Source organism: Mesoplodon mirus, assembly GCF_964341445.2.
Source record: "Mesoplodon mirus genome assembly, chromosome: 2".
Taxonomy (NCBI): Eukaryota; Metazoa; Chordata; class Mammalia; order Artiodactyla; family Ziphiidae; genus Mesoplodon; species Mesoplodon mirus.
Window position 1 is genome coordinate 199,087,644 of NC_138977.1, and position 23,341 is coordinate 199,110,984.

General features: G+C 37.4%; 1 protein-coding gene across 1 annotated transcript in view; it reads right to left on the reverse strand.

The window, feature by feature from the left end:
* The window catches only part of TM9SF3 (transmembrane 9 superfamily member 3), a 75,629-nt gene that overhangs the window by 35,691 nt on the left and 16,597 nt on the right, over window positions 1-23,341 (reverse strand). Inside the window, exons 3-8 of the mRNA XM_082611353.1 lie at window positions 21,379-21,501; window positions 18,847-19,007; window positions 17,764-17,841; window positions 11,776-11,907; window positions 10,013-10,179; window positions 2,670-2,764 (exon numbers count right to left, since the gene is read on the reverse strand). Coding sequence (XP_082467479.1) covers window positions 2,670-2,764; window positions 10,013-10,179; window positions 11,776-11,907; window positions 17,764-17,841; window positions 18,847-19,007; window positions 21,379-21,501 — 756 coding nt within the window. The remainder of the gene's footprint in view (window positions 1-2,669; window positions 2,765-10,012; window positions 10,180-11,775; window positions 11,908-17,763; window positions 17,842-18,846; window positions 19,008-21,378; window positions 21,502-23,341) is intronic.

Sequence of the window (23,341 nt, forward strand, 5' to 3'; positions counted from 1 at the left end):
TTGGAGTTCTGGAGCTTGTAAGAGGTGCCCATGAAGTCACCGGTAAAGGAAGGGCCCAGATCCTCCAGCCCTGCTTCAACAGAACAAGTTCATTTTCAACAGTTTCACACACTGTAGTTTCATATATGCTCTCATTTGAAAAGAGGGTTACACTGCTTTAAACAAACAAACAAACAAAAATTTAAAACCCCCTGGGTTAACGTTCCCTAAATTTACTCTTAGCTCTATAATTATGATTATAAACATATATTTAAATTCATTTCTATATTTCAAAAGGAGAAAGCAACAGAATGTGTTTCATGAGCTTCCTCTCAGCAATTAGAACTAAATATTTATAAGTTTTACTATTTCTTTGAACCTCTTTGTATTGCCAAAATTGTATTCACTGAGAATCTATTATTTAAATACCCAAGGAAAGAATTTTTAAACTATGTAATCAAAAATTTTTTAATCAAGTTCATAATGACCAGGAGCACAACAGGAGCTATCTTTCTAACACAGCAGAGCGCAGGAGCAAGCACACCTCCGGGACGCATCTTCATACTGTTCAGAAATGTAATGTAAAGATTGAACATGGGATCACTATTAAAGTTCAGCCCCACAACCATAAGCAACAGGACCCAAACAGAAAGTGCTACAGGAAAAACAAGCAATATCCTAACTTTTATTTTCTTCTATATAAAGTTCTTTTCAAACATCTGTCTCATAGAATTACTACCCCAGATCTTGACATTCTTGCAGAAAAACTCCTTGATTCTGAACTTTTGCCTCTATTTAATTTCTTTCTCAGGTATGTTTCAAGAACCCCTCCTTTCTAAACTAATACTCAGCATTTGAACAACAACGCAAAAAGGGTAAGAACGAATTAAAATGATTATTTCTCTTATTAAATTCCAACCCTTTCCCAGCATTCTCTTTTCCTGCACTTTCCATTATCTTCTCAGATTCAGACACGGGTTAATAAATTCTATATTCAGCTATATTCAACTCTCTCTCTTTCTCCCTTTCCCTCCAACAGTCAAAAAGAATCCCACGTACATTCCACTGGGTACAATCAGTAGCCCAGGCATCTGCATTGTGCTTCCTACTGCTCCCCAACACCCTTGGAGACTCTGGTCTTTAAATTGGGTCTGGAGCACTATCCAGTGCACTGAGGAGAGTATGAAGTCTTTGAGCTCCACTGTAGTTCAGATCCTGAGATAACCTGAAGAATTCTTGATTCTCTGGGCTGACCTCTATATTCACCTGGTTTTAGGGATCGCTCAGACAAAATATCAGGACATGATGAGACCTCCTCAGGGCACTGTCAATCAGAAAATAACCTTTAGATTATTCCTGGTAAGATCTGATACTCCTAGGCTTAGGTCTGAACTCTGTCAACTTTCAAGAATAAGTATAGTAAAGTTTGGTTGGGTGTTCTTAACTTGCAATTGGACTAAAAGCAAATTTATGTCCAAGGACGAATAAATTTCCTGTTTTGAGTAATCTGTTTCTGCTGTGGAGACTTTTCTGGAGGTCATAAACTGTACAATTCTTAGCCTAACTAGTTTTCAGGTTAAATTCAAAGTAGGAGTTACCTTAGGCATCCTTATTTCCTCAGGATGGTAGACCTGTGTGCTAAGACTCATTTCCCATATCTAGACGTAGAACAGAGAAACTGAACAGCTAACTAAAATAGTCAGGAATCTGCAACGATACTCCCTCAGGCAATCCAGAGAACTATCTCTGCTGAAGGTATACATCACATTAAGTCTGGTAGGACCAATTTTTTTAAAAAGCCATGGTAAACCAGGATATCCTGAGGGAATTTTAAATGCTCTGAGCTCCTACAGACGATACGTCCAGTCTACTAAAAGAAGGCAGGATTCCCTAATGATGTCACTGCTTAGGATGGCCTGGGAAAATCACATTAAGAAGTCTGTATCCTTAGGAATATAATTTTAATGTCTTTCAACAACCCGTTATTCATAAACTAAAATATGCGAATCTATTACTTTTAGCACGTTTCTGACTCCAAACAATTACAGGGGGAAAAAAGGAACTTAAAAACCCTGAATGCCATCACAGAAAGAAACACCAAGGAGCAGTATCCTCGTATCATCCATGTATACCCCGTCATTTCCAGGTCACAACAGTAAAGAAGCAAGGGGGTATTCAAGATGAAGCTCTCTTAGCAAAAGATTGTGACAGAAAATCTTTGTGCATGTCCTTTGATAAGTATTTAAGAGTCAACAGAAGTAAACAGATTTCCTTCCTATGCTCCTTCACTGCCTAGACATTTATCCATAAACCATGAAACATGACTTTACACTCGGCTATGAAGCTATATATTCTATGTGGAAACCTCCCATGGAACACTACTAGGGAACTAGGCACCTGAAAGCAAAATAATATCAATAACTTAAATACACTCTCTCCTACATGTTCCTCAGGACTAATTCACAGTGGACAATGGAGAAATCTATTCATTATTCATAATTTTAGGAAATAAAATGCAAGGATTCCATAAAAGCAAATTAGAACATGTAATAGGTTTGGTGGAGATTATGTGAAATGGGATAACAAAGGACTTTACAATGGCTGTACTGCCCATTTTAAATTCCATATACCTCACAGTGTAATATTAGCATCTATAATTAAAAAATACAAAGCAGTAACTCATAAATTACCTCCTTGTCTAGCATACAGACTTCCTCCAAAATAACCATTCACTGGAGATGTAGCAGCATAGACAAATATGGCTGTACTGAGCATTGACCCCCTCCTAAAAAGGCAAAACAACACATATGATAAACTAAAACCAACGATTTAAAGAAAATATCATATAGTCTATCACATTAACATTAGTTTAATTTCAAAAATAAATTTAACAGGAACACAAAAATATCCTTCTGGACTGCAAAGGACCTCAAAAGGTTGCCTAGTGAATGGATTTCTAGTTAAAATTGCACTTAAATAATAACAGACTGATCCTCATTCTTTTTAAATTTCAAGTTAAATTTCATAATATTCTAAACAAATATTTCACATTTCTTTGGCAAACATATTAGAAGCTGGCACTAAAACTGCTTTTCAACCCTGTGAACCAATCATATCATATGGAAAAGGATATTCATCTGTTAAGAAAAATAATTAGACTATTCATCTTTATAATTTAACTGCTGGAGATTCTTGCCTGCTGATAGAAATAAAATGGAAGTACTATAACCTATATTATTGCTATTACTTTAAATGGTATAATACTGAGACTTTTCCTATTTAGTTTCCTTTACTGTTAAAAACGTTTTTAAAAATCCATAGGTCCACAAATCAACATTAACTCAGATCAACAATTTCTAACCTCCTCTTCCAATAATGATATCCAAGCAATTCAGACCAACTCTCCTATTGAATAAAACTGGACAAAATATTTTAAATGCCTAATTGCAAACAGAAATACTAAAATGATAAAATGACAGTATCATTTACTATAATACAGAAATGTACTTAACTCACTAAAAATAAAGATCATTTCTGAAACTCACCACAACTAGGAAGGTAAAAGACCATAGATAGAAAATATAACCTTGTCGGTTTGAGATAAAGAATACTATTTTAATTAGAATTTACAAGAGTATCACACTAACGTGTGCACTGGAAGGATATAGAACTTTCAAACATTAACCACCTTCTGGATAATAATTATTATTACATTCCACTGTCCACCTACAAAGGCATCATACAGTCCTGAAACATGTACCACTCTTCCGTACAAACAATTATGTTCCATTTCTTAAAGAAGATACATAAGTTAAAACACTGCAATATTTAATTACATCAATATATAGCTAAATACAAGTGTGGCATAATATAAAAGTGTGTCATTCCCATGTTTAGAAGACTGTGGGTCTCTCAGTATCAATCAGTTTAAAAACCAGATTTGCCCACAGCCAACATCATTCTCAATGGTGAAAAACTGAAACCATTTCCTCTAAGATCAGGAACAAGACAAGGCTGTCCACTCTCACCACTGTTATTCAACATAGTTTTGGAAGTTTTAGCCACAGCAATCAGAGAAGAAAAAGGAATAAAAGGAATCCAAATCAGAAAAGAAGAAGTAAGACTGTCACCAGTTGCAGATGACATGATACTATACATAGAGAATCCTAAAGATGCTACCAGAAAACTACTAGAGCTGATCAATGAATTTGGTAAAGAAGCAGGATACAAAATTAACACACAGAAATCTCCTTCCTGCATTCCTATACACTAAGGATGAAAACTCTGAAAGAGAAATTAAGGAAACACTCCCATTTGCCATTGCAACAAAAAGAATAAAATACCTAGGAATAAACCTACCTAAGGAGACAAAAGACCTGTATGCAGAAAACTATCAGACACTGATGAAAGAAATTAAAGATGATACAAATAGATGGAGAGATATACCAAGATGGATGTTCTTGGATTGGAAGAATCAACATTGTGAAAATGACTACATTACCCAAAGCAATCTACAGATTCAATGCAATCCCTATCAAACTATCAATGGCATTTTTCAGAGAACTAGAACAAAAATTTTCACAATTTATATGGAAACACAAAAAAACCCAAATAGCCAAAGCAATCTTGAGAAAGAAAAACAGAGCTGGAGGAATCAGGCTCCCGGACTTCAGACTATACTACGAAGCTACAGAAATCAAGACAGTATGGTACTGGCCCAAAACAGAAATATAGATCAATGGAACAGGATAGAAAGCCCAGAGATAAACCCACACCCATATGGTCACCTTGTTTTTGATAAAAGAGGCAAGAATATACAATGGAGAAAAGACAGCCTCTTCAATAAGTGGTGCTGGGAAAACTGGGCAGCTACATGTAAAAGAATGAAATTAGAACACTCCCTAACACCATACACAAAAATAAACTCAAAATGGAATAAAGACCTAAATGTAAGGCCAGACAGTATAAAACTCTTAGAGGAAAACATAGGCAGAACACTCTATGACATAAATCACAGCAAGATCCTTTTTGACCCACTTCCTAGAGAAATGGAAATAAAAACAAAAATAAACAAATGGGACCTAGTCAAACTTAAAAGCTTTTGTACAGCAAAGGAAACCATGAACAAGACAAAAAGACAACCCTCAGAATGGGAGAAAATATTTGCAAATGAAGCAACTGACAAAGGATTAATCTCCAAAATTTACAAGCAGCTCATGCAGCTCAGTATCAAAAAAACAAACGACCCAATCCAAAAATGGGCAGAAGACCTAAACAGACATTTCTCCAAAGAACATATACAGATTGACAAAAAACACATGAAAGGATGCTCAACATCACTAACCATTAGAGAAATATAAATCAAAACTACAATGAGGTATCATCTCACACCAGTCACAATGGCCATCATGAAAAAATCTACAAACAATAAATGCTGTAGAGGGTGTGGAGAAAAGGGAACCCTCCTGTACTGTTGGTGGGAATGTAAATTGATACAGCCACTATGGAGAACAGTATGGAGGTTTCTTAAAAGACTAAAAACAGAACTACCATACGACCCAGCAATCCCACTACTGGGCATATACCCTGAGAAAATCATAATTCAGAAAGAGTCATGTACCACAATGTTCACTGCAGCTCTATTTACAATAGCCAGGACATGGAAGCAACTTAAGTGTCCACCAACAGATGAATGGATAAAGAAGACGTGGCACATATATACAATGGAATATTACTCAGCCATAAAAAGAAACGAAATTGAACTATTTGTAGTGAGGTGGATGGACCCAGAGACTGTCATACAGAGTGAAGTAAATCAGAAAAAGAAAAATAAATACCGTATGCTAACACATATATATGGACTCTTAAAAAAAATGGTTCTGAAGAAACTAGGGGCAGGACAGAAATAAAGATGTAGATGTAGAGAGTGGACTTGAGGACACAGGGAGGGGGAAGGGTAAGCTGGGATGAAGTGAGAGAGTGGCATGGACTTATATATACTACCAAATGTAAAACAGATAGCTAGTGGGAAGCAGCCACATAGCACAGGGGGATCAGCTCAGTGCTTTGTGACCACCTAGAAGGGTGGGATAGGGAGGGTGGGAGGGAGACGCAAGAGGGAGGAGATATGGGGATATATGTATATGTATAGCTGAATCACTATGTTATAAAGCAGAAACTAACACACCATTGTAAAGCAATTACACTCCAATAAAGATGTTAAAAAATCAAATAAATAAATAAATAAAAATAAAAAATAAAAACCAGATTTGTTTTTTCAAGTATCCAATTAAACACTGCAAGTACTAACTTATTTCTTCCAGACTATCATTAACAAATTGATCCATTCTGTTTATAACTGGGTGTGTGACCACTGACAGAGAGTTCAAAAAGGCTGCTCATGTGACTGAGAGTCCAAAATGACTACCAGCGGGTTAAGTTTGTAGTCCCCAGAGACATTTCCACTAAATGGAAGTGTGAGTATAAGTTACAGTTTTAAAAATCAGACATACCCTTGCACCTCTTTGTTCATAAATATTTTATGGGTATTTTCTACCCAAAATAGACCATTTTCATCTACACTGAAAAAATCTGCTGAAGTGGGGAACTGTCCTCCTTGTTCATCTCTCCAAGACTGGGGGTGGGGGGGAGAGGGTGATATCTAAGTAGCTGCTTCACCTACACTTGCCATCTCACCACTGCAAAGCAAGTTTCAACACAGCAGCTTTATTTTACCAGACTCACCCATACCTTCTCAAGCACCACGCCTTCCCAAGGGTTACTATCACACTAACTGGCATCCCTACATTGATGCTGATCCTCTACCTATCTAAATATTCTTTTCTTCCCTGACTGCTATGACCATCATTGAGCAAAGTAATTTTCACGTTACATTATCTGCTTTTTATCCTCTAGAATCCTTTCGATTCCTACTCTGGAGTGAGTCTTACAAACTTTATGTGCAAGTTTTTCATTTTCTCACCTCTTTGCATTTTTACTATCTCTATCTTCATTTCTACAGCCCAGAAAATTAAGAGACACATTCTGGAGTAAGAGTGCCTAGGTTCAAATCCCAGCTTACTAACACCCTTTACTAATAGCTGTGTGATCTTACTCAAATTACTTAACCTCCCTGAGCTTTACTCTTCTCATCTGTGGGATGGAGCTAAGAATAGTCCCTTTATGGGGCTGACGTGAGGATTAAATGAGCTAATGAGCATAAAGCTCCTAACACAGAACCTCAATAATGTTAGTCATTTTGATATCATAATAATACTGATATAATAATACTCACAGCTGTAGTACTTACCATGTAAATGATTAAGTATGTTCACTTCAAATAAGCACAACATAGAATAACTATCGATAATAATGACAGGCTAAAATAACAATGCATGACTTGCCTACTAATACCATCTATTAGATGCGGTTTCTTATTTCTAAAAGCTGCTGAAGGTCTATAAGCAGAAGAGCTTTGGAATTAAAAAATGAACTGCCAACACTGTAACCCTAACATTTGAGAAGGAACAAAGCAAAAACTTGGATTCTAGGAGAGGTTACCCACTACTAACTTATAAGACTGTGACTACTCCAAAGAAGACATACAGATGGCCAAGAAGCACATGAAAAGCTGCTCAACATCACTAATTACTAGAGAAATGCAAATCAAAACTACAATGAGGTATCACCTCACACCAGTTAGAATGGGCATCATCAGAAAATCTACAAACAACAAATGCTGGAGAGGGTGTGGAGAAAAGGGAACCCTCTTGCACTGTTGGTGGGAATGTAAATTGATACAGTCACTATGGAGAACAGTATGGTGGCTCCTTAAAAAACTAAAAATAGAACTACCATATGACCCAGCAATCCCACTACTGGGCATATACCCAGAGAAAACCATAATTCAAAAAGAATTACTACCCCAATGTTCACTGCAGCACTATTTACAATAGCCAGGTCATGGAAGCAACCTAAATGCCCACTGACAGACGAATGGATAAAGAAGATGTGGTACATATATACAATGGAATATTACTCAGCCATAAAAAGGAACGAAATGGGGTCATTTGTAGAGACATGGATGGATCTAAAGACTGTCATACAGAGTGAAGTAAGTCAGAAAGAGAACAACAAATATCGTATATTAACACATATATGTGGAACCTAGAAAAATGGCACAGATGAACCAGTTTGCAGGGCAGAAACAGAGACACAGATGTAGAGAACAAACATCTGGACACCAAGGGGGGAAAGTGGTGGGGGGTGGTGATGGTGGTGGGATGAATTGGGAGACTGGGACTAACATATATACACTAATATGTATAAAATGGGTAACTAATAAGAATGTGCTGTATAAAAAATAAATAAAATTCAAGAAAAAAAGACTGTGACTATACAGTCAGTGTCAATTCCGTAGTGATGCATTTAATCCAGTATTTAATGTAAAGCATGACTTCTTGAAAGATTTGAAATGCTTTTCTTGAATTTGGGATTTCATTTGAAATATATTATATCCTAAAATAAGAACTACCTACCAGAACACTGAAGGTTTTGGCTAATTATTTTAAGGTTTATGCGGTAAATAAATTACAAAGGTTATATTAAAGAAATATGACAGAAACTACAGAGAAATAACTTTGTTGATTAATACACATTCACTGCAGTTCAACAAGCAATGATTGAGTACCTTGCATATACGAGGTTCTTGAGGTACTCTCAGAATGCAAAGATAAGACCCAGTCCTTGCTCTCAAGGAGCTTACTGTCCAGTGGAAGAAACAGCAATTTTGTATAGTTAAATATTTAATATACAACTTAAGAGCCATGCTTTCAGCAAAACAATTTACTGCTTGTCCACCAAATGCCAAGCACATTTAAGCAAGAAGGCATCATGAACTGAAACAGAGGTACGAGATGTAACTGGGGACAAGTGTCATTCTGACTGAGGACTTAATGGGATGGCATCTATACCCCAGGCTCAGAGCATGTTTGCTTTGCTGAGGTCATGGTTCTCTGAGCACAGGTTATAGGGCTACTAAATAGGGACTTGAGATCTTGGTGAATGTACAACTTTTCCTTATGATCCAAAGGCCTCACATCAAGAATTTCTTGCAGGACTTCTCTGGTGGTGCAGTGGTTAAGAATCCGCCTGCCAATGCAGGGGACACGGGTTCAAGCCCTGGTCTGGGAAGATTCCACATGCTGCAGAGCAATTAAGCCCATACGCCACAACTACTGAGCCTGTACTCTAGAGCCCGCGAGCCACAACTACTGAGCCCGTCTGCCACAACTACTGAAGCCCACGCGCCTAGAGTCCATGCTCTGCAATAAGAGAAGCCACCGCAGTGAGAAGCCCGTGCACCGCAACGAAGGGTAGCCCCCTCTCGCCATACCTAGAGAAAGACGCGTGCAGCAACAAAGACCCAACGCATCCAAAAATAAATAAATTTATCAAAAAAAAAAAGAATTTCTTGCAACTGGTTCAGTTTTCAAAGAAAAAATGTACCAGAAAACCATGTAAAGATAGGATAAGAAGTCATCCAATTGTTTTTCTAACCTCATGTGCCTTTTCCACCACTCTTTTTACTGTTATTTACAATGCTTTCTTCTGTCTGTAGAGTCTACAAGTTTTGGAGGCAGATGTGAAGTACTAACTCAGTAAATGTGTAATCCTTGTGCGTTTCTTATGAAGACCTAATTGGATCTTCAGATTTCAAAAAAGTGCCTATTCACTTTGTCAAACAACTCTGATTTGTAACTAATTCTGCTCATACCTCTAATGGAATATAACCTTTATAACCAACCAACATGTTCAGTAAGGCTAATAATTTTAGGATATAACAGAAAAATATACTTACAGCTAAAGAATACTGCTCATTATTTAATTTGTTTTTAATAATGATATTTAGGCTATTTAAATTCTAAGATAATTGAAATCAGCAAATATTTAATTATGATTGACTTAAAGGTTCCAATTATTAAAACTATTCAAGAACAACAAAAAAGTAATAAAGTTAAGCACATGAACTTACTCTGTATACAAATCTTCTATCATTGCAACAATAATAACAATGAGAGACACAGCAAATATCTGACATCCAGAACCAATGAGAGAGGAAAATATCAGCGGGTGACTTGATGGTCTAAATACATCTCCATGCACCTGCTTCCATCCATACTCATCTCCTAGGTCTCTATCCTATATACATATATATGTTGAGAGAAAAGAAAATAATTCAGAATGAAATTAAAATACATAAAATAGGTAAAAATTTACAATTACTGTCATAAGTTCCCTCACTACAAATTTAAAGGTATTAAAAAGGTTTCAAAATACCAAGAAAAGACATTTGTTCAAATTTAAAATAATTTCTGCCTTAATAACTTATAATGTTAAAGTGTTGTAATATTACTGAGGCTCAGGAAGGTGGATCCTGGTTGTACTCAGAGAATCTCAAAGAATGGAAAAAGAAAAGGTCTAGGCGCAAAAAGAAATGGTCAAACTGGGAGAAAAGCCCAATGGCTCTCTGAATGTTACATTCAGACACTACTCTTGACCTTTACATCATGACTAAGGCTCACATATGAGTGGGGGCCAGGTGGAGAGCAAAACTGAAGAAGATTAAAACCAGTACTAGATGGCCTAGCAATGCAGAAATCTCCCTTATAGCCTGGAGCCTAAGAAAATACACAGGGAATATATCAAATAGTTAAATATTTAACTGTCTATAGCATTTTCTAAAAAGGATTCAATTTTGCCTTTTCAACCCAAGTAAGCAAGTATCCAAAACAGTGTTTCTTAAGAAATATCAGTCCCTCAAGATAATCTTCGTGGCTTTTTTGGCCTTGGCGGGGGCTGGGTAGGGGGGTCCTGGTCAGCTATGTTTGAGAGGCACCAAATATTTCATCTACCCTCTGATACTTCACAATTCACATGAGCATATTAAAATTTTAGTTTGTTTAACTGTTTTCCAAACTTATTTAATGATGGAGCATATCTACACAGAGTAGCCATTAACAACTGAATCACTCTGCTGTACACTTGAAACCAACACAACATTGTAAATTAACCACACTTCAATTAGAAAAAAAAAAAAAAAAAAGAATAGCCATTAACATTCCCTGGCAGTCCAGTGGTTAGGACTCCAAGCTTCCACTGCTTAGGGCACGGGTTCAATCCCTGGTCAAGAACTAAGATCCTGCAAGCCACACAGTGCAGCCAAAAAAATTAAAAACAAAAAAACACCACTTTTGCTCATTTACGACACTGTTCTACAATTTAGTAAAAATAATTTAGAAACAACCCTCCCCTTTGAACCTACTAAACTAAATGTAAATCAATCCTTCCACCTACTCCCTTAATTTTATGCAATACTTAACAGCATTAGAAAGATACCAATACAAGTCTACGACCTCCTAGCTGCAATTCTGAAATCAAAAGCTCTGAAAAGTGAAAAGTCTGCCTCACAAGTCTGACATATCCTTATTTGGTGGCAAATCTTGGAGCAAACTAACAAGAGGTTATTTATACTGTTTATTTATCCCACTTAGGGTGAACATTCATATGTTTTGCTGAAAACACATTAATATATTTGATTATAGGACATGTAATCAGGGCATGTAAAAACATTTAAAATATTTGGTTAGAGACCCCTCAGGGAGCTTTCTACCTTTCTAAAACCTGAAAATTCTGAATTCTAAAGCTTATCTGACCTCAGGATTATGGACTTGCTTCCAACATTCAATAACACTGAGTTAAACTATTTTAAAAATACAATGTAAAATGTTTGCTTACCATGTCATCCATTTCTTCTTCTTTACTGTACCGGGCATAATCTTTTCTTAAAGTTCTCATTAAAATCATTGAAACTAAGCCCACCAAGAAGATAACCATCATGAAGGAGTTGAAAATTGAAAACCAGTGAATCTAAAATAACAGAAAATAAAATATTACTTACTTGAAATACCAGTTACAAAATTCATAGGTTTCATGAGGACAATGGGATGTTAATGCAAAAAAACCCCACAAAAGTCTTCTAAAAACTTTTACATGAAAAGCCAAAACTAAGATATACTGGGAAAGAGTAATCAAAGGGATTGGCTTTCTTTCCAGTAAGCTTTAGATGCATTAAAAGTATGATACTGTTTACACGGATTATCACAATCAAATTTATTGTACAAATAAAATACAATTTGGCCACACGGAATATGCTATTCAGCATTAGAGAGAAAGAACATGGGTTTTGGAGTCAAACAGGTCTGAGTTTTAACACAGGCCCTGACCCCAGTTTTCTTACATCAAAAATGAAGGAAATAATACTATATCGTAAGTGATTTGTACGGTTTAATACATATATAAACTGTACGGCACCGTGACTGGCGCAGAGCAGTAAATACTCAATAAATTTTAGTCCCCTTCCCTCTAACTAAGCAACAACCTGAAAACCTCTTTAAAATTATAAGACTAAACCATCATAGCTGCCCGCCATGAACTTAGGCCACCTTCCTGAATGACCTGCTTCACTTGCTTCCAGTTCATCCTCTTCACCCTGCCGCCACCATCATGCACTCCTCTCCAAAGCAGCTATCCATGGTACAGAGAACTCTGAGGTACCCTATAGTTTCTCAATGCCCCCAAGGCTCTTTTTTTTTTTTTTTTTTTTTTTTTTTTTGCGGTACGCGGGCCTCTCACTGTTGTGGCCTCTCCCGCTGTGGAGCACAGGCTCCAGACACGCAGGCTCAGTGGCCATGGCTCACGGGCCCAGCCGCTCTGCGGCATGTGGGATCCTCCCGGACCGGGGCACGAACCCGTGTCCCCTGTATCGGCAGGTGGACTCTCAACCACTGTGCCACCAGGGAAGCCCCCCACAAGGCTCTTGACTTAGATTTTACCCACACATTTGTCACAAAATTATGTCCAGATTCAGTACATCTGACTTCAACTGTCTGTGGCACTGTCCAGCAATTCCTTTATATTTTAATTCCCAAAATTTCCTTATGGATAGTTCCAAAATTTCTCTTCTCTCTCAATTTCATTTATTTTTCCCTTCCTCTCTATTTCCATGCCATCACCTCATACCTGATAGCTCTAATGGCCTCCTAGTTGACGACCTTTATGTTTGTTCTTTCTCCTTCCTTTCAATCTATCCGACAAAAGCTTATCCAGCAAATCTTTCTGAAACATCATGTTCATATATCACTTCTCTATTCTAAAACTTACAGTGACATTCCCTGTTTTCTCACATAACAAACCTAAACTATTTTCCCTAATATTCTGTACCCCTTGTAAGACGGCCACCTCAGCTTAACTAGCCAACCTTTCTTTCCTCTGTATCTTATATTCCAATCAGGCCTACCGTTCCTCAATGACCTAAAAGTACAGCTTATTCACTTCCACCTCTGTATCCTTCTCAGAATTTCTTCTCACATGGGATCCACTTCTATCTATCTTTGTAAATTCTATCTACAATTTAAAACCCAACTCAAAACCCTTCTCCTCCATAAAACCTCTCATGCACATATTTTAATTATTCACAGATATTCTCCTGCTCTAAACATCTACAGATACATAGAATATTTAACATAAAGGAGGTACTGTTCTGTACAATTAGGATTTTAATTAGATTTTAACTTGGGCTAACATGCTGAGCATGTGCACTAAAGTGAAAAGCAGTACTGGCTGTTATCCACCCCGAGGCTTCAGGCAACTGATAAACTATGGCTTCCCCTGAAAAACAAGGGGCAGTCAACTGCCTCTGCCTCTTCATAAGGTCATTTCTTCCTTCATTCAACAATTTATTTATTAAATACCTATTGAAATTATAAAGGATATAATGAATGCATTATATTTTGAAATATTTACCAAAAAGGGTTGTATAAATTTATCACAAAAGTATCACTTAAGATTTATAAATGCAGGCTATAATAATAGGCTTTTCCAAAGGTTTGATTTTGTTTCTACTCTGGGAAATTAATGACCCCGAAAAGGACAAGAGAGAAAAAAATTTACACACATACACATATATATATATATATACACATATATATATAACTCATATCTCTTTTCAGTCAATTTATCAAATTTTTGAAGGTTTATATAGTTACTACTTAGTAATAAGAAAGATACACCCCAAAATGCAAAAATTTCTAGCAAAGCTCTCTATCTTCTAATCTAAGATACAAACATTAAACTAATACAGATTATAATGTACTACTAATAACCTGACATTTTATAATATTCCTTTATCCCCCAAATTATAAAATGTTGTATGATTCTGAAATTGTTAACCAAGGGAAATATTTCTTTAAAACAATAAAGTAATGAGCTGTCACAGAGGGGTTACTAACCCTATGAACTGCTGACTTCAGCACCCCTAGTGTTGCTAATCCGAAAGCAGCACCCCAGGTTTGTCATAAATGTTAGAACACTGGAGATAACTAACTATACCACCAGGGCTGCCTCTTCCTGAGCACCTGAACCAGGTGCTTTATATACACTGTCAAATGGAATTTCACAACAACTCTGCAAGGTGTATAACCCCTGCTTCACTACTGAAAAGAAGCTGAACAACTGAGTCATCTGACCACAGTTACAGTAAATGGCAGAGACAGAGTCTGTATCCAGCTGGGGCTCCTAAGTCTGTGTTTGTAGTCACTGTATTAGAAACAATCCCAATTCTTACACAGTAGATCCCATCCACTCCTGCCTACTCAAGGAAAATGCTTCAGTAATTCTCCCCCATCTCCTGAATCATCAGTTTTGTACTCTCTACTGAACCCCATCAACATAACAAACATATTTTTCTTACATTTCAAAAAAAAAAAAAAAAACCAAAACAAACCCCCACCCCCCTCCTGATTCCATCTTTCCTACCGGCTACTACACCATTTCTGCACTCCCTTTAGTAGCAAACTTGCTGCCTCCAATTCCTCTCCTCCCACTCCCTCTTAGACCAGCTCTGTTGAGATTTTGCCCCACCACTACACCAAACCTGCTCTTTGTCAAGTTCACTGACGACCCCAGATGAATCAACAGGTACTTTCAGTACTCATCTTACCTGACCCATCAGCAACAATTCAGAACTAATCTTTCTATCCTCTGTGACAGACTTTCCTCTCTTGGCTTCCAAGGTACCATACAATCTTTTTTTCGCCCCATACCTTACCAATATCTCCTCAGGGCCCTTAGCTGGTTTCTCCTTTTCTCCCTGAACTTACACGACTGCTCCCAGGGCTCAGTCCTTAGTCCTCTTCTATTTGTACATACTCTTCCTTGGTATTGCATTCAGTCTCGCAGCTTTAAATACTATTTATATGCCAATGGCTACAAAATTTGTAGGCCTCTCTTTTGAACTCCAGATTGATATATCCAACTAGCTGGTCATTATCTCTGTCTGGATATCTTACAGACACTTCAAAACCACCATGTCCCAAACTGTACTATGATCTTCCCCTCCATCTCTCCAAATACAGCTTTTCCACCCCACTGACAGCAGCTCCACTCTGATAGATGCTCAGGCCAAAAACTGTGGAGTCTCTCAAACCTTCTTTATCTTTCTATCCATCAGGAAATCTTGCTGGCTCTACCTTCAAAATACGTTCACAATCTGGAGTCTTCTCGCCACCTCCACTGCTATGCCTTGGTCTGAGCCACATTTACTTCTTTTTTTTTTTTTTGCGGTACGTGGGCCTCTCACTGTTGTGACCTCTCCCGTTGCGGAGCACAGGCTCCGGACGCGCAGGCTCAGCGGCCATGGCTCACGGGCCCAGCCGCCCCGTGGCATGTGGGATCTTCCCGGACCGGGCCACGCACCCGCGTCCCCTGCATCGGCAGGCGGACTCTCAACCACTGCGCCACCAGGGAAGCCCCACATTTACTTCTTATCTGCATTAATGCGACAGCCTCTCCAGTGGTAACCCTGTTACTCCCCGTTTCCCACACAACCCATTTTCAACATCACAACCTGAAGGACCCTTTTTAAAAAGAAGTCAGATCTGCCATTACCCTGCTGAAAACACTATCCTGCCCCCTTTGCATTTCAAGTCCTTAAAGCAGCCATGGATGATCTGGCTCCTGCTGCCTCTCGGACTTCATCTCCTGCTTCTCGTCCCCTTGCTCTGCCCCAGCCATACGGGCCTCCTTGCTGTTCCTCAAGCACACCAAGCACGTTCCCACCTAACAGGCCTTTCCATGGTGTTGCTTCTGCCTGGAATGCTCTTTCTCCAGATGGCCACATTCCTTATTTCCTTCAACTCCTTCAAGCTTTTGCTCAGAAGTCCATCTCAGAGGCTTACCCTGTCCTCCGTACTCAAAACTACAACTTGCTCTACCCATGGCACTCTTACCCAACTGCTCTTTTTTATTTCTCCACGTACACATTTTTCAACATACTATACATTTTAGTTATTATGTTCACTGCATGTCTCCCCCATTAGTATGTAAGCTCCAAGAGGGCATGGATCTTTGACATTCATTCTCTAATGTATTCCACTTACTGAGTACAGTGCTTGACACACAGCAAGTGCTCGATTAATATTTGTTTAAAAATATATATATGGTATACAGTTCTACTAGTGAAAATGCCGAAAGGCAGCCTTTCCACCAAGCTGTCACTACCCCATGAGATTAGAAGCAAGTAGACCTAGGTGTTCTGGTAGGGAATGTCAGTTGGAAGCCCTCATATTCTCAAATGCTACTTGAAGTTATTTGTGCCTGTACCTTTAAATGGACTACCATGCTCAGGACTGCCTGAGCGCTGAATCTGAGGAAAAGCCCTGGGAGGGTGGGGGAGGGAACCGTAGCTCCAGGAGTAGCACACTAAATCTTTCAGTAGGGGCTAAACCCCAAACAGCTTCATTTTTTTCTCCTAGGACCCCGTGGAAGATTAGAAGTAGTAACAGTTTCTGGTGGAGTCTAAAGGTGGAAACTGGCTGCAATGATATAACTCTGAGACAAAAAAAAAACTTATAAGCCATCTCAAAAATTGGTGACTAATAAACTTCAGGATTTCAGTCCAAAAGAGAGAAGAGGCAAGTCAGGAAGAAAGTCAGAAGAATGGATATATCCCCTTATACCTTGTAGTTTTTTCAGGTCCATCCTTGAAGGAGTGAACCACCAAAATAAAATCTGTTTTTTGCTAAAAATAACCAAAGCTATCTGTACAAAACCAGCAGCAATACCACTAGACTAAGGATCTGAGATCCAGTGTATACCTGCAGGTGGGGGGGTGGGAGGCATCTTTCCATTCTTGGTGTTGCTTTGTATGTGGAAGGATTTCCCCTGGCAAAAACTCCTGGTATCACTCCACTCTTGTATTCATTCCTTCCTAGAGGATGCATACATTCTGCTCTGTTTCTCCACACTGTAATTTTTACACACACAGGCGCCTAGGTAGGAAAACTTGGAACAGTCCAGCACTGCCTGAGTGTGTTAAGTTTCTCCAATTCTGAGTTTCAATATTAAGAAGGCCACTTGACCACAGTTACAGCCACATTCTCCAGTATTAGCCTCATTAGCAATAAAAGTGGTATCTTGGCTTCCCATATGCTGTATTCTTCCTTGTGTATCTCTTCACTGGTTTAAACCAGGCATGATGAAGGGAGCTTTTGACTGCTCCTCTAAAACTCTCTAACACTCTTATGACTCTCAGCTCACATCTGAAATCAGCATTAGTTAAATCTTTGAGATCCACAGCCCTAGCACAGTGCCCTATACGTGGCAGATGCTCATTGTTTAACTGATTGAAGCACACACTGAACGTCTTAAAATACACAATTTACCTACCCTGTGTTGAAAAAAGGATGGATCAAGGTATTTGTCAAATCGATCTTCAAATTTTACATCTGACTTTTTCCATTTTACCTGAAAAAAATTTTCTTCATTTGAAAATCAAGGCCAGTAAACAATAATCTGATAACAAAACTCTGAGCAAAATTTGAAAAGATTTACACACTTAGAATAAGATACTAGAGAAATAGTAGAAAGTTACTACCAATTTGAGAAGTTGAAATACATGATAAAAAAAACTAGCCAACTTTCCTCTCTGTGTATTAACAAAACTTATCACTTAGAGGGATCATTTCAGTTTTCAAGGACTATTAACTGTTGCTGACTTACATTCTCTGACCTCATAAACCTGATAACTCAATTAAACAGACCAAATAAAATAAGAATCTGTACATCTTTGACTTTAGATTGCATTAGTTTTATTACAATGATGTTTCTTTATAACTACGGTTATGCAAATATTATTTGCACTAGGTACATATGCACAAAGCTTGAAAAACTTTCAAAACTGTCTACTAGCAATGGATTCATTCCAGTTACCTGGAAAAAAACCACCAAAGAGAGAGGCTACCTACGTCGGATTTCTCTTCTTTCCACTACTTTTAATCCTAACAGAACAGAATTAACTTGACAGTTGCAAGGGTCTCTGACAAGCTCTTACTCTGCAGGAGTATCTTATTCCAACTGATAAAGCAAAATATGGTAAACTATACTCATCCAGAAATTTTCAACATGGCATCATCTCTTAATCTGCAACAGTAAAAAGGAAAGAGAAACAAGGAGTAATGTAATCTAAAAAGTAACCATGAAAACACATGGCTGGGTTAGCTAACTGCCCAGTTATAATGGTAAAGTTTGCTGAAGCAAATGGTAGGTCCTGCCAATGCGTAACAGGTATCTAATACTACAGACCTGAAGTAAACCTCCCTGCTTTTAGGAGGCTTACTTACATACATTAATAATATTCTGTTGCATCCCATTTCAAGCTCCAATTTCAATTACTAAAGTTGTAAAACATACTTAATTGTTGATATTAAGTGACAAACACTGCTTCCTGTATACAATTATTTTAATACTTACCGAATATGACATCTGGATTTTAGTATTGGGAACCAGTTTCACTTTTCCTTCACTAGTTAGATTAACATCAACAATTCGATTTCCATTAAAACCTATTTCAAGTTTTTTATAGGTCCAAAGGTAGTAATCTTCCCCATTTTCATCTGCTTCACCAACAATACCTTCAAAAGAAATAACACTTCATACAAGGTATGTAATATCACTTAGTATTTAAAATACATTAGAAGCTAAAAGCTCATTAAAAAACATTTTTATAAAAAAGCAATACTACCATTATTCCTCATGGTTAGAACAATGAAAAGGTACAGGCTGGACTTCTCTTTGTTAACTACTTGGCAAACACAAAACTATTTTCACATCATGGTAAAAAAAGTGATGCACAGCTCAGCATAACCTATCACTAATTTGATCCTCAAAGTTCATGCTCCGTCATTAGTATCACCTTCATTGTAATAATCATGACTGTGTAGTTTATATCCCTTAATATCTCAAAATTTCAGGGAGCACTATATCACTATCTGGCAAGGTTCTCAAGGTTTGTGGTCAAACTAAAATTAAAACCAAGGTCTCCAGAGGTCTAGTCCAGTACTTTCTCTAATAACCTATGATCAACCCATTCCTAATAAGCTGCACATATGTGTATAGTGGGTACCAAAACTTAAAATGCCTCCCCTTTATACCTCAAGCATTGGACTTATCTCTGGGAAGTCAACAAAATGAAAGGAGAGTTGAAAATAAATGGTAATGAGGCAAAAGTTAAAATGATCATTTTGATCACAATTTGGGATACTGAAGGAGAAGACCCGGACAAGGGAGTAGGTAGTACCTGAGGATCTATCTCTTGTGCCCTCATACTGTCAGCTATTTATCCAATGTTCCCTACCCAAGCCTATATATTCATTCATTAGCGCCTTAGGCTCTAAAAGTTACTCCTTGGGCCTTCCCTCTACGGTCAGTGCAACTCATGAAAAGCATTAGTGGGAAGAAAATGATCATTTCTTATTAAGAATTATTTGCTTATTAACCAAAGTTGCTCTAATTGGTACAAGTTCAAGGAATACAATTTCACTTTGTTTGAGGTGGTAGAGGGATAATAAAATCCTTCTAATAATTAATTTCACCAAAGTTTATTTACCTATCTACTCTGAAAACTCTGAGGGTGGAGACATAATTATACCAAATAGGAAAGTATTCTCTAAATGACTTTTAAAAGACTCTGAAACCTTTATCCCAAGAAAAGCCAGATAAAGGTTTTTTTTTGACAGGGTTTCCCATGGTTCAGACATTGTAGGACATCCAAAAGTATCTGCCCTAAACATGGCAGAAACCCAGAGCTAAAAAAGATTTATGTTAAGACAGGGAAGTACAGCTGCCATGTTGCTCATGGAGGCCCACAGAAATGACAGAAAAAACCTAAGGTTCTAGACATGAAACCCGTAAGCAATGCAAAAGACTTGCTCTCTCACCAAAAAAAGAGAAAACCCAGATTAATGCGTTCTCCTAAAACTACAGGCTCAGAAGTCTTCAGCGAATATTCAGCATATCTTCCTACTACCCTCAGAGCCAATCACAGAAATGTCTATTATACTAATTACAGCCATTTACATGAAACGCTTACTATTTATACCTAATTAACATGTAACACAGTAACGACGATGCATACAATTATATCTTGAGATTAGCTTTCTTATAAATTCCATCTTAGTACCATATTAAACTCTGGGCTGATATGTTCAATCTTTCAGTTTGCTGCTCATGAATACAGTAGTCTGCTAATAACTTTAAGAATTAGAATATTAATTATATATTATTTATATATAAGAACAAGTATCCAAAGACCAAAAAACAAAAACAACAACAACAAGCCATTAAGAGAAAAATGTGATCAAACATGCTGGCTGTGATAGCTGGCTTTGCTTTGCATATTAAGTAATTTAATCAAGCCCAGCACAAACAATGTTTGGATTATGAATAAGTTGGTATTAACTACTGCATTGTTCCTCTCCATTAACACAGATGAACAAGGACATAAAACATAAAAAAGTTTTTAAAATTTTAAGCATAATAGACTTTTGGAAAATAACATAGGAACTAGCAAAACAAGTCATTCAGGAGACTATTATATCTAAAAACCATACTACCACAGTGCCACATGAGAGAAAGCCAGAATATAACTTTAAAATCCTATTCAGTCCCTTTGATTGTTATTTGATAAAATAAGTCAAAAGAAGATGTGAGAAAAATGGAGGGAGGGGGAATATTTCGGATCGTTCAAAGCACCTTTTGACCTCTTGAATATGAAAAGTTACACTGTATAAAAGTTATATTTTCAGGGATTTTCATGTAAAGTTTGACAATGTCAAAAACCCTTCAAGTAACAGGAAACCATAAAATTGATGTTAAAATCATTCTGTGGAAAACAGTGAAAACACATTTAGTGATTCAGTGTACAATCACCTGAATAGGCATTACATAAATCTTGCTTATTATGCAAATATTCCCCAAACTTTAAAAATCACATACAATACTTACCCCATATTGGTAAGTCATCTATGTACATCTGGTACCAGTAGTGATTTTTGATAGCATACACAAATGCATCTCTCTTTTCTTTATCTAAGTCAATTTCACAGTAAGTGGCTGGCATCACATCATCTGCATAAAATAAAAATTGCAAATCAGTACACTCATTGGCAAAATAGTTACAGGAAGAGTAACACACAAAAAAGCCAACATTTCCTGAAGTTAAAATTTCTACTCATAATAGCTGAATCTCGGTGATATATATATATAGGGATGCAGTATACAATTCTTTCCTTTTTTGTGTATGTTTAAGATTTTTCACAATAAAAGAATTTTAATCATCTTTACTTTCAAAGATTATCTTACTAAGTGAAGAAAGCATCTCTTATATAAAGAAAATCATACAGAACATTTACAAAGTAACTTTAAAATGAATAAACTGATTTAAAAACAGAAATGAAAAAGCTTAAAACACATAGGAAAGTTTTCACTTTATACAAAAACTCAAGAATATGATCCTAAGTAGAGCTAACAATTTCTAGCTATGAGATCTCTGAGATAAATATTCATTTGAACATTCTTGGAAGTGCAAGTCACTGGAGGCCACAGATTCTATGAGGAATCCCAGTGACTCTTCATAATTCGGAAGATTAAAAGACAAACCTCTATCTAGCAGGCATCACTGTTTATAAATTACCCAAAAGTTCCCTGGAGATGAGTCATTTCCACTCTTGACTGCTTTTAAAAATACTCCTATCTGAAAATAATATTCAGATGGTCTCTAACTTATAAACCTTTCAAAAATATGCTTAGGATCATTAGTTTCTAAATAAAACAAAGCAAAATCTGAAAAGCACTCTAGATGTCCATCAAAAGGACTGAACCGTTTTTGTATGTTACTTAAGCAACTAGGGGAAAAAAAAGAGAAATCAATCTTAACAACAACAACAAAAAGCACAGATGTTTGTTTTTAAGTTCTCCTGTACTATAATATTGGTTATTTAGAACATGAAATACAACTTCCTCCAAGAAACAATGTTAAATTTCCCAAATGTTCATTAAAACAACTTAAATATAAATTGCAGCCAAACTATAATTAATAGCCATCTATAATGTTGTTTCTACGAGAATAACAATCTGACATATAACTCCAGACACCACCAACATGTTTCCCCAGTTCTCAACAGAGAGAATAGCTTATTATGGCTCAGCCCAGAGTGGACACCCCAAAACTACAAAACCAAAGATGGCAGGAAACACTGAAGTCCCATGAAAGAGGGATAGGGAAATTCTCTATCCCAGTGGGAGAAGAAAACTGCTTTGTATCGAACAACAATGGCTCCCACACATATTTTCTTTCTACCCAGGCATTTTTAGGCAGCAAGAAATTTAGGGTTTTCATAATGGCAAAAACTGAGGCTGAGCAGAAGAGAAGGCAGGGAGAGTTAAGACAGAGATTACTACAAAGGATGCCTATAGCAGGAGCTAGGAGAACTGGCAGCAGGAAGTTATAGCCACAGAGGAGAGAGCAAGAACCAAAGGAAGGTCCAGGTTGAGCAGCAGCGAATGGCCACAGTGGCGTGGGAGGACTCACAGCTACCTCTGCGAAGCCACCAAATTCCTTGCTGTCACAATCAGACATTCACTGATAACTGTCATTAACAATACAGCAGTATGAAGTTCTGAGATATGCAATATGACATTTACCCGTATATAAAGCTTTTAAAAGATTCCTTACAGTCTGAACTTTAGTTCAACTCTCTCTTTCCCCACTCTCCACCATCCTCTCCCCCTATACTCTAACCAGACTCAGCCACCTGCAGTTCCCACACACTTTGTGCTCCCTTGGCCTCCGGATTTGTTGTTTGTGCAGTAAACCCCACCTCACATGTCCATCCTAAAATCTTTCCCATGCCTCTACCCTGTCCCCCAGAGTAACCCCTGATTCCCCAACCCTCACTCCTCTCACCAC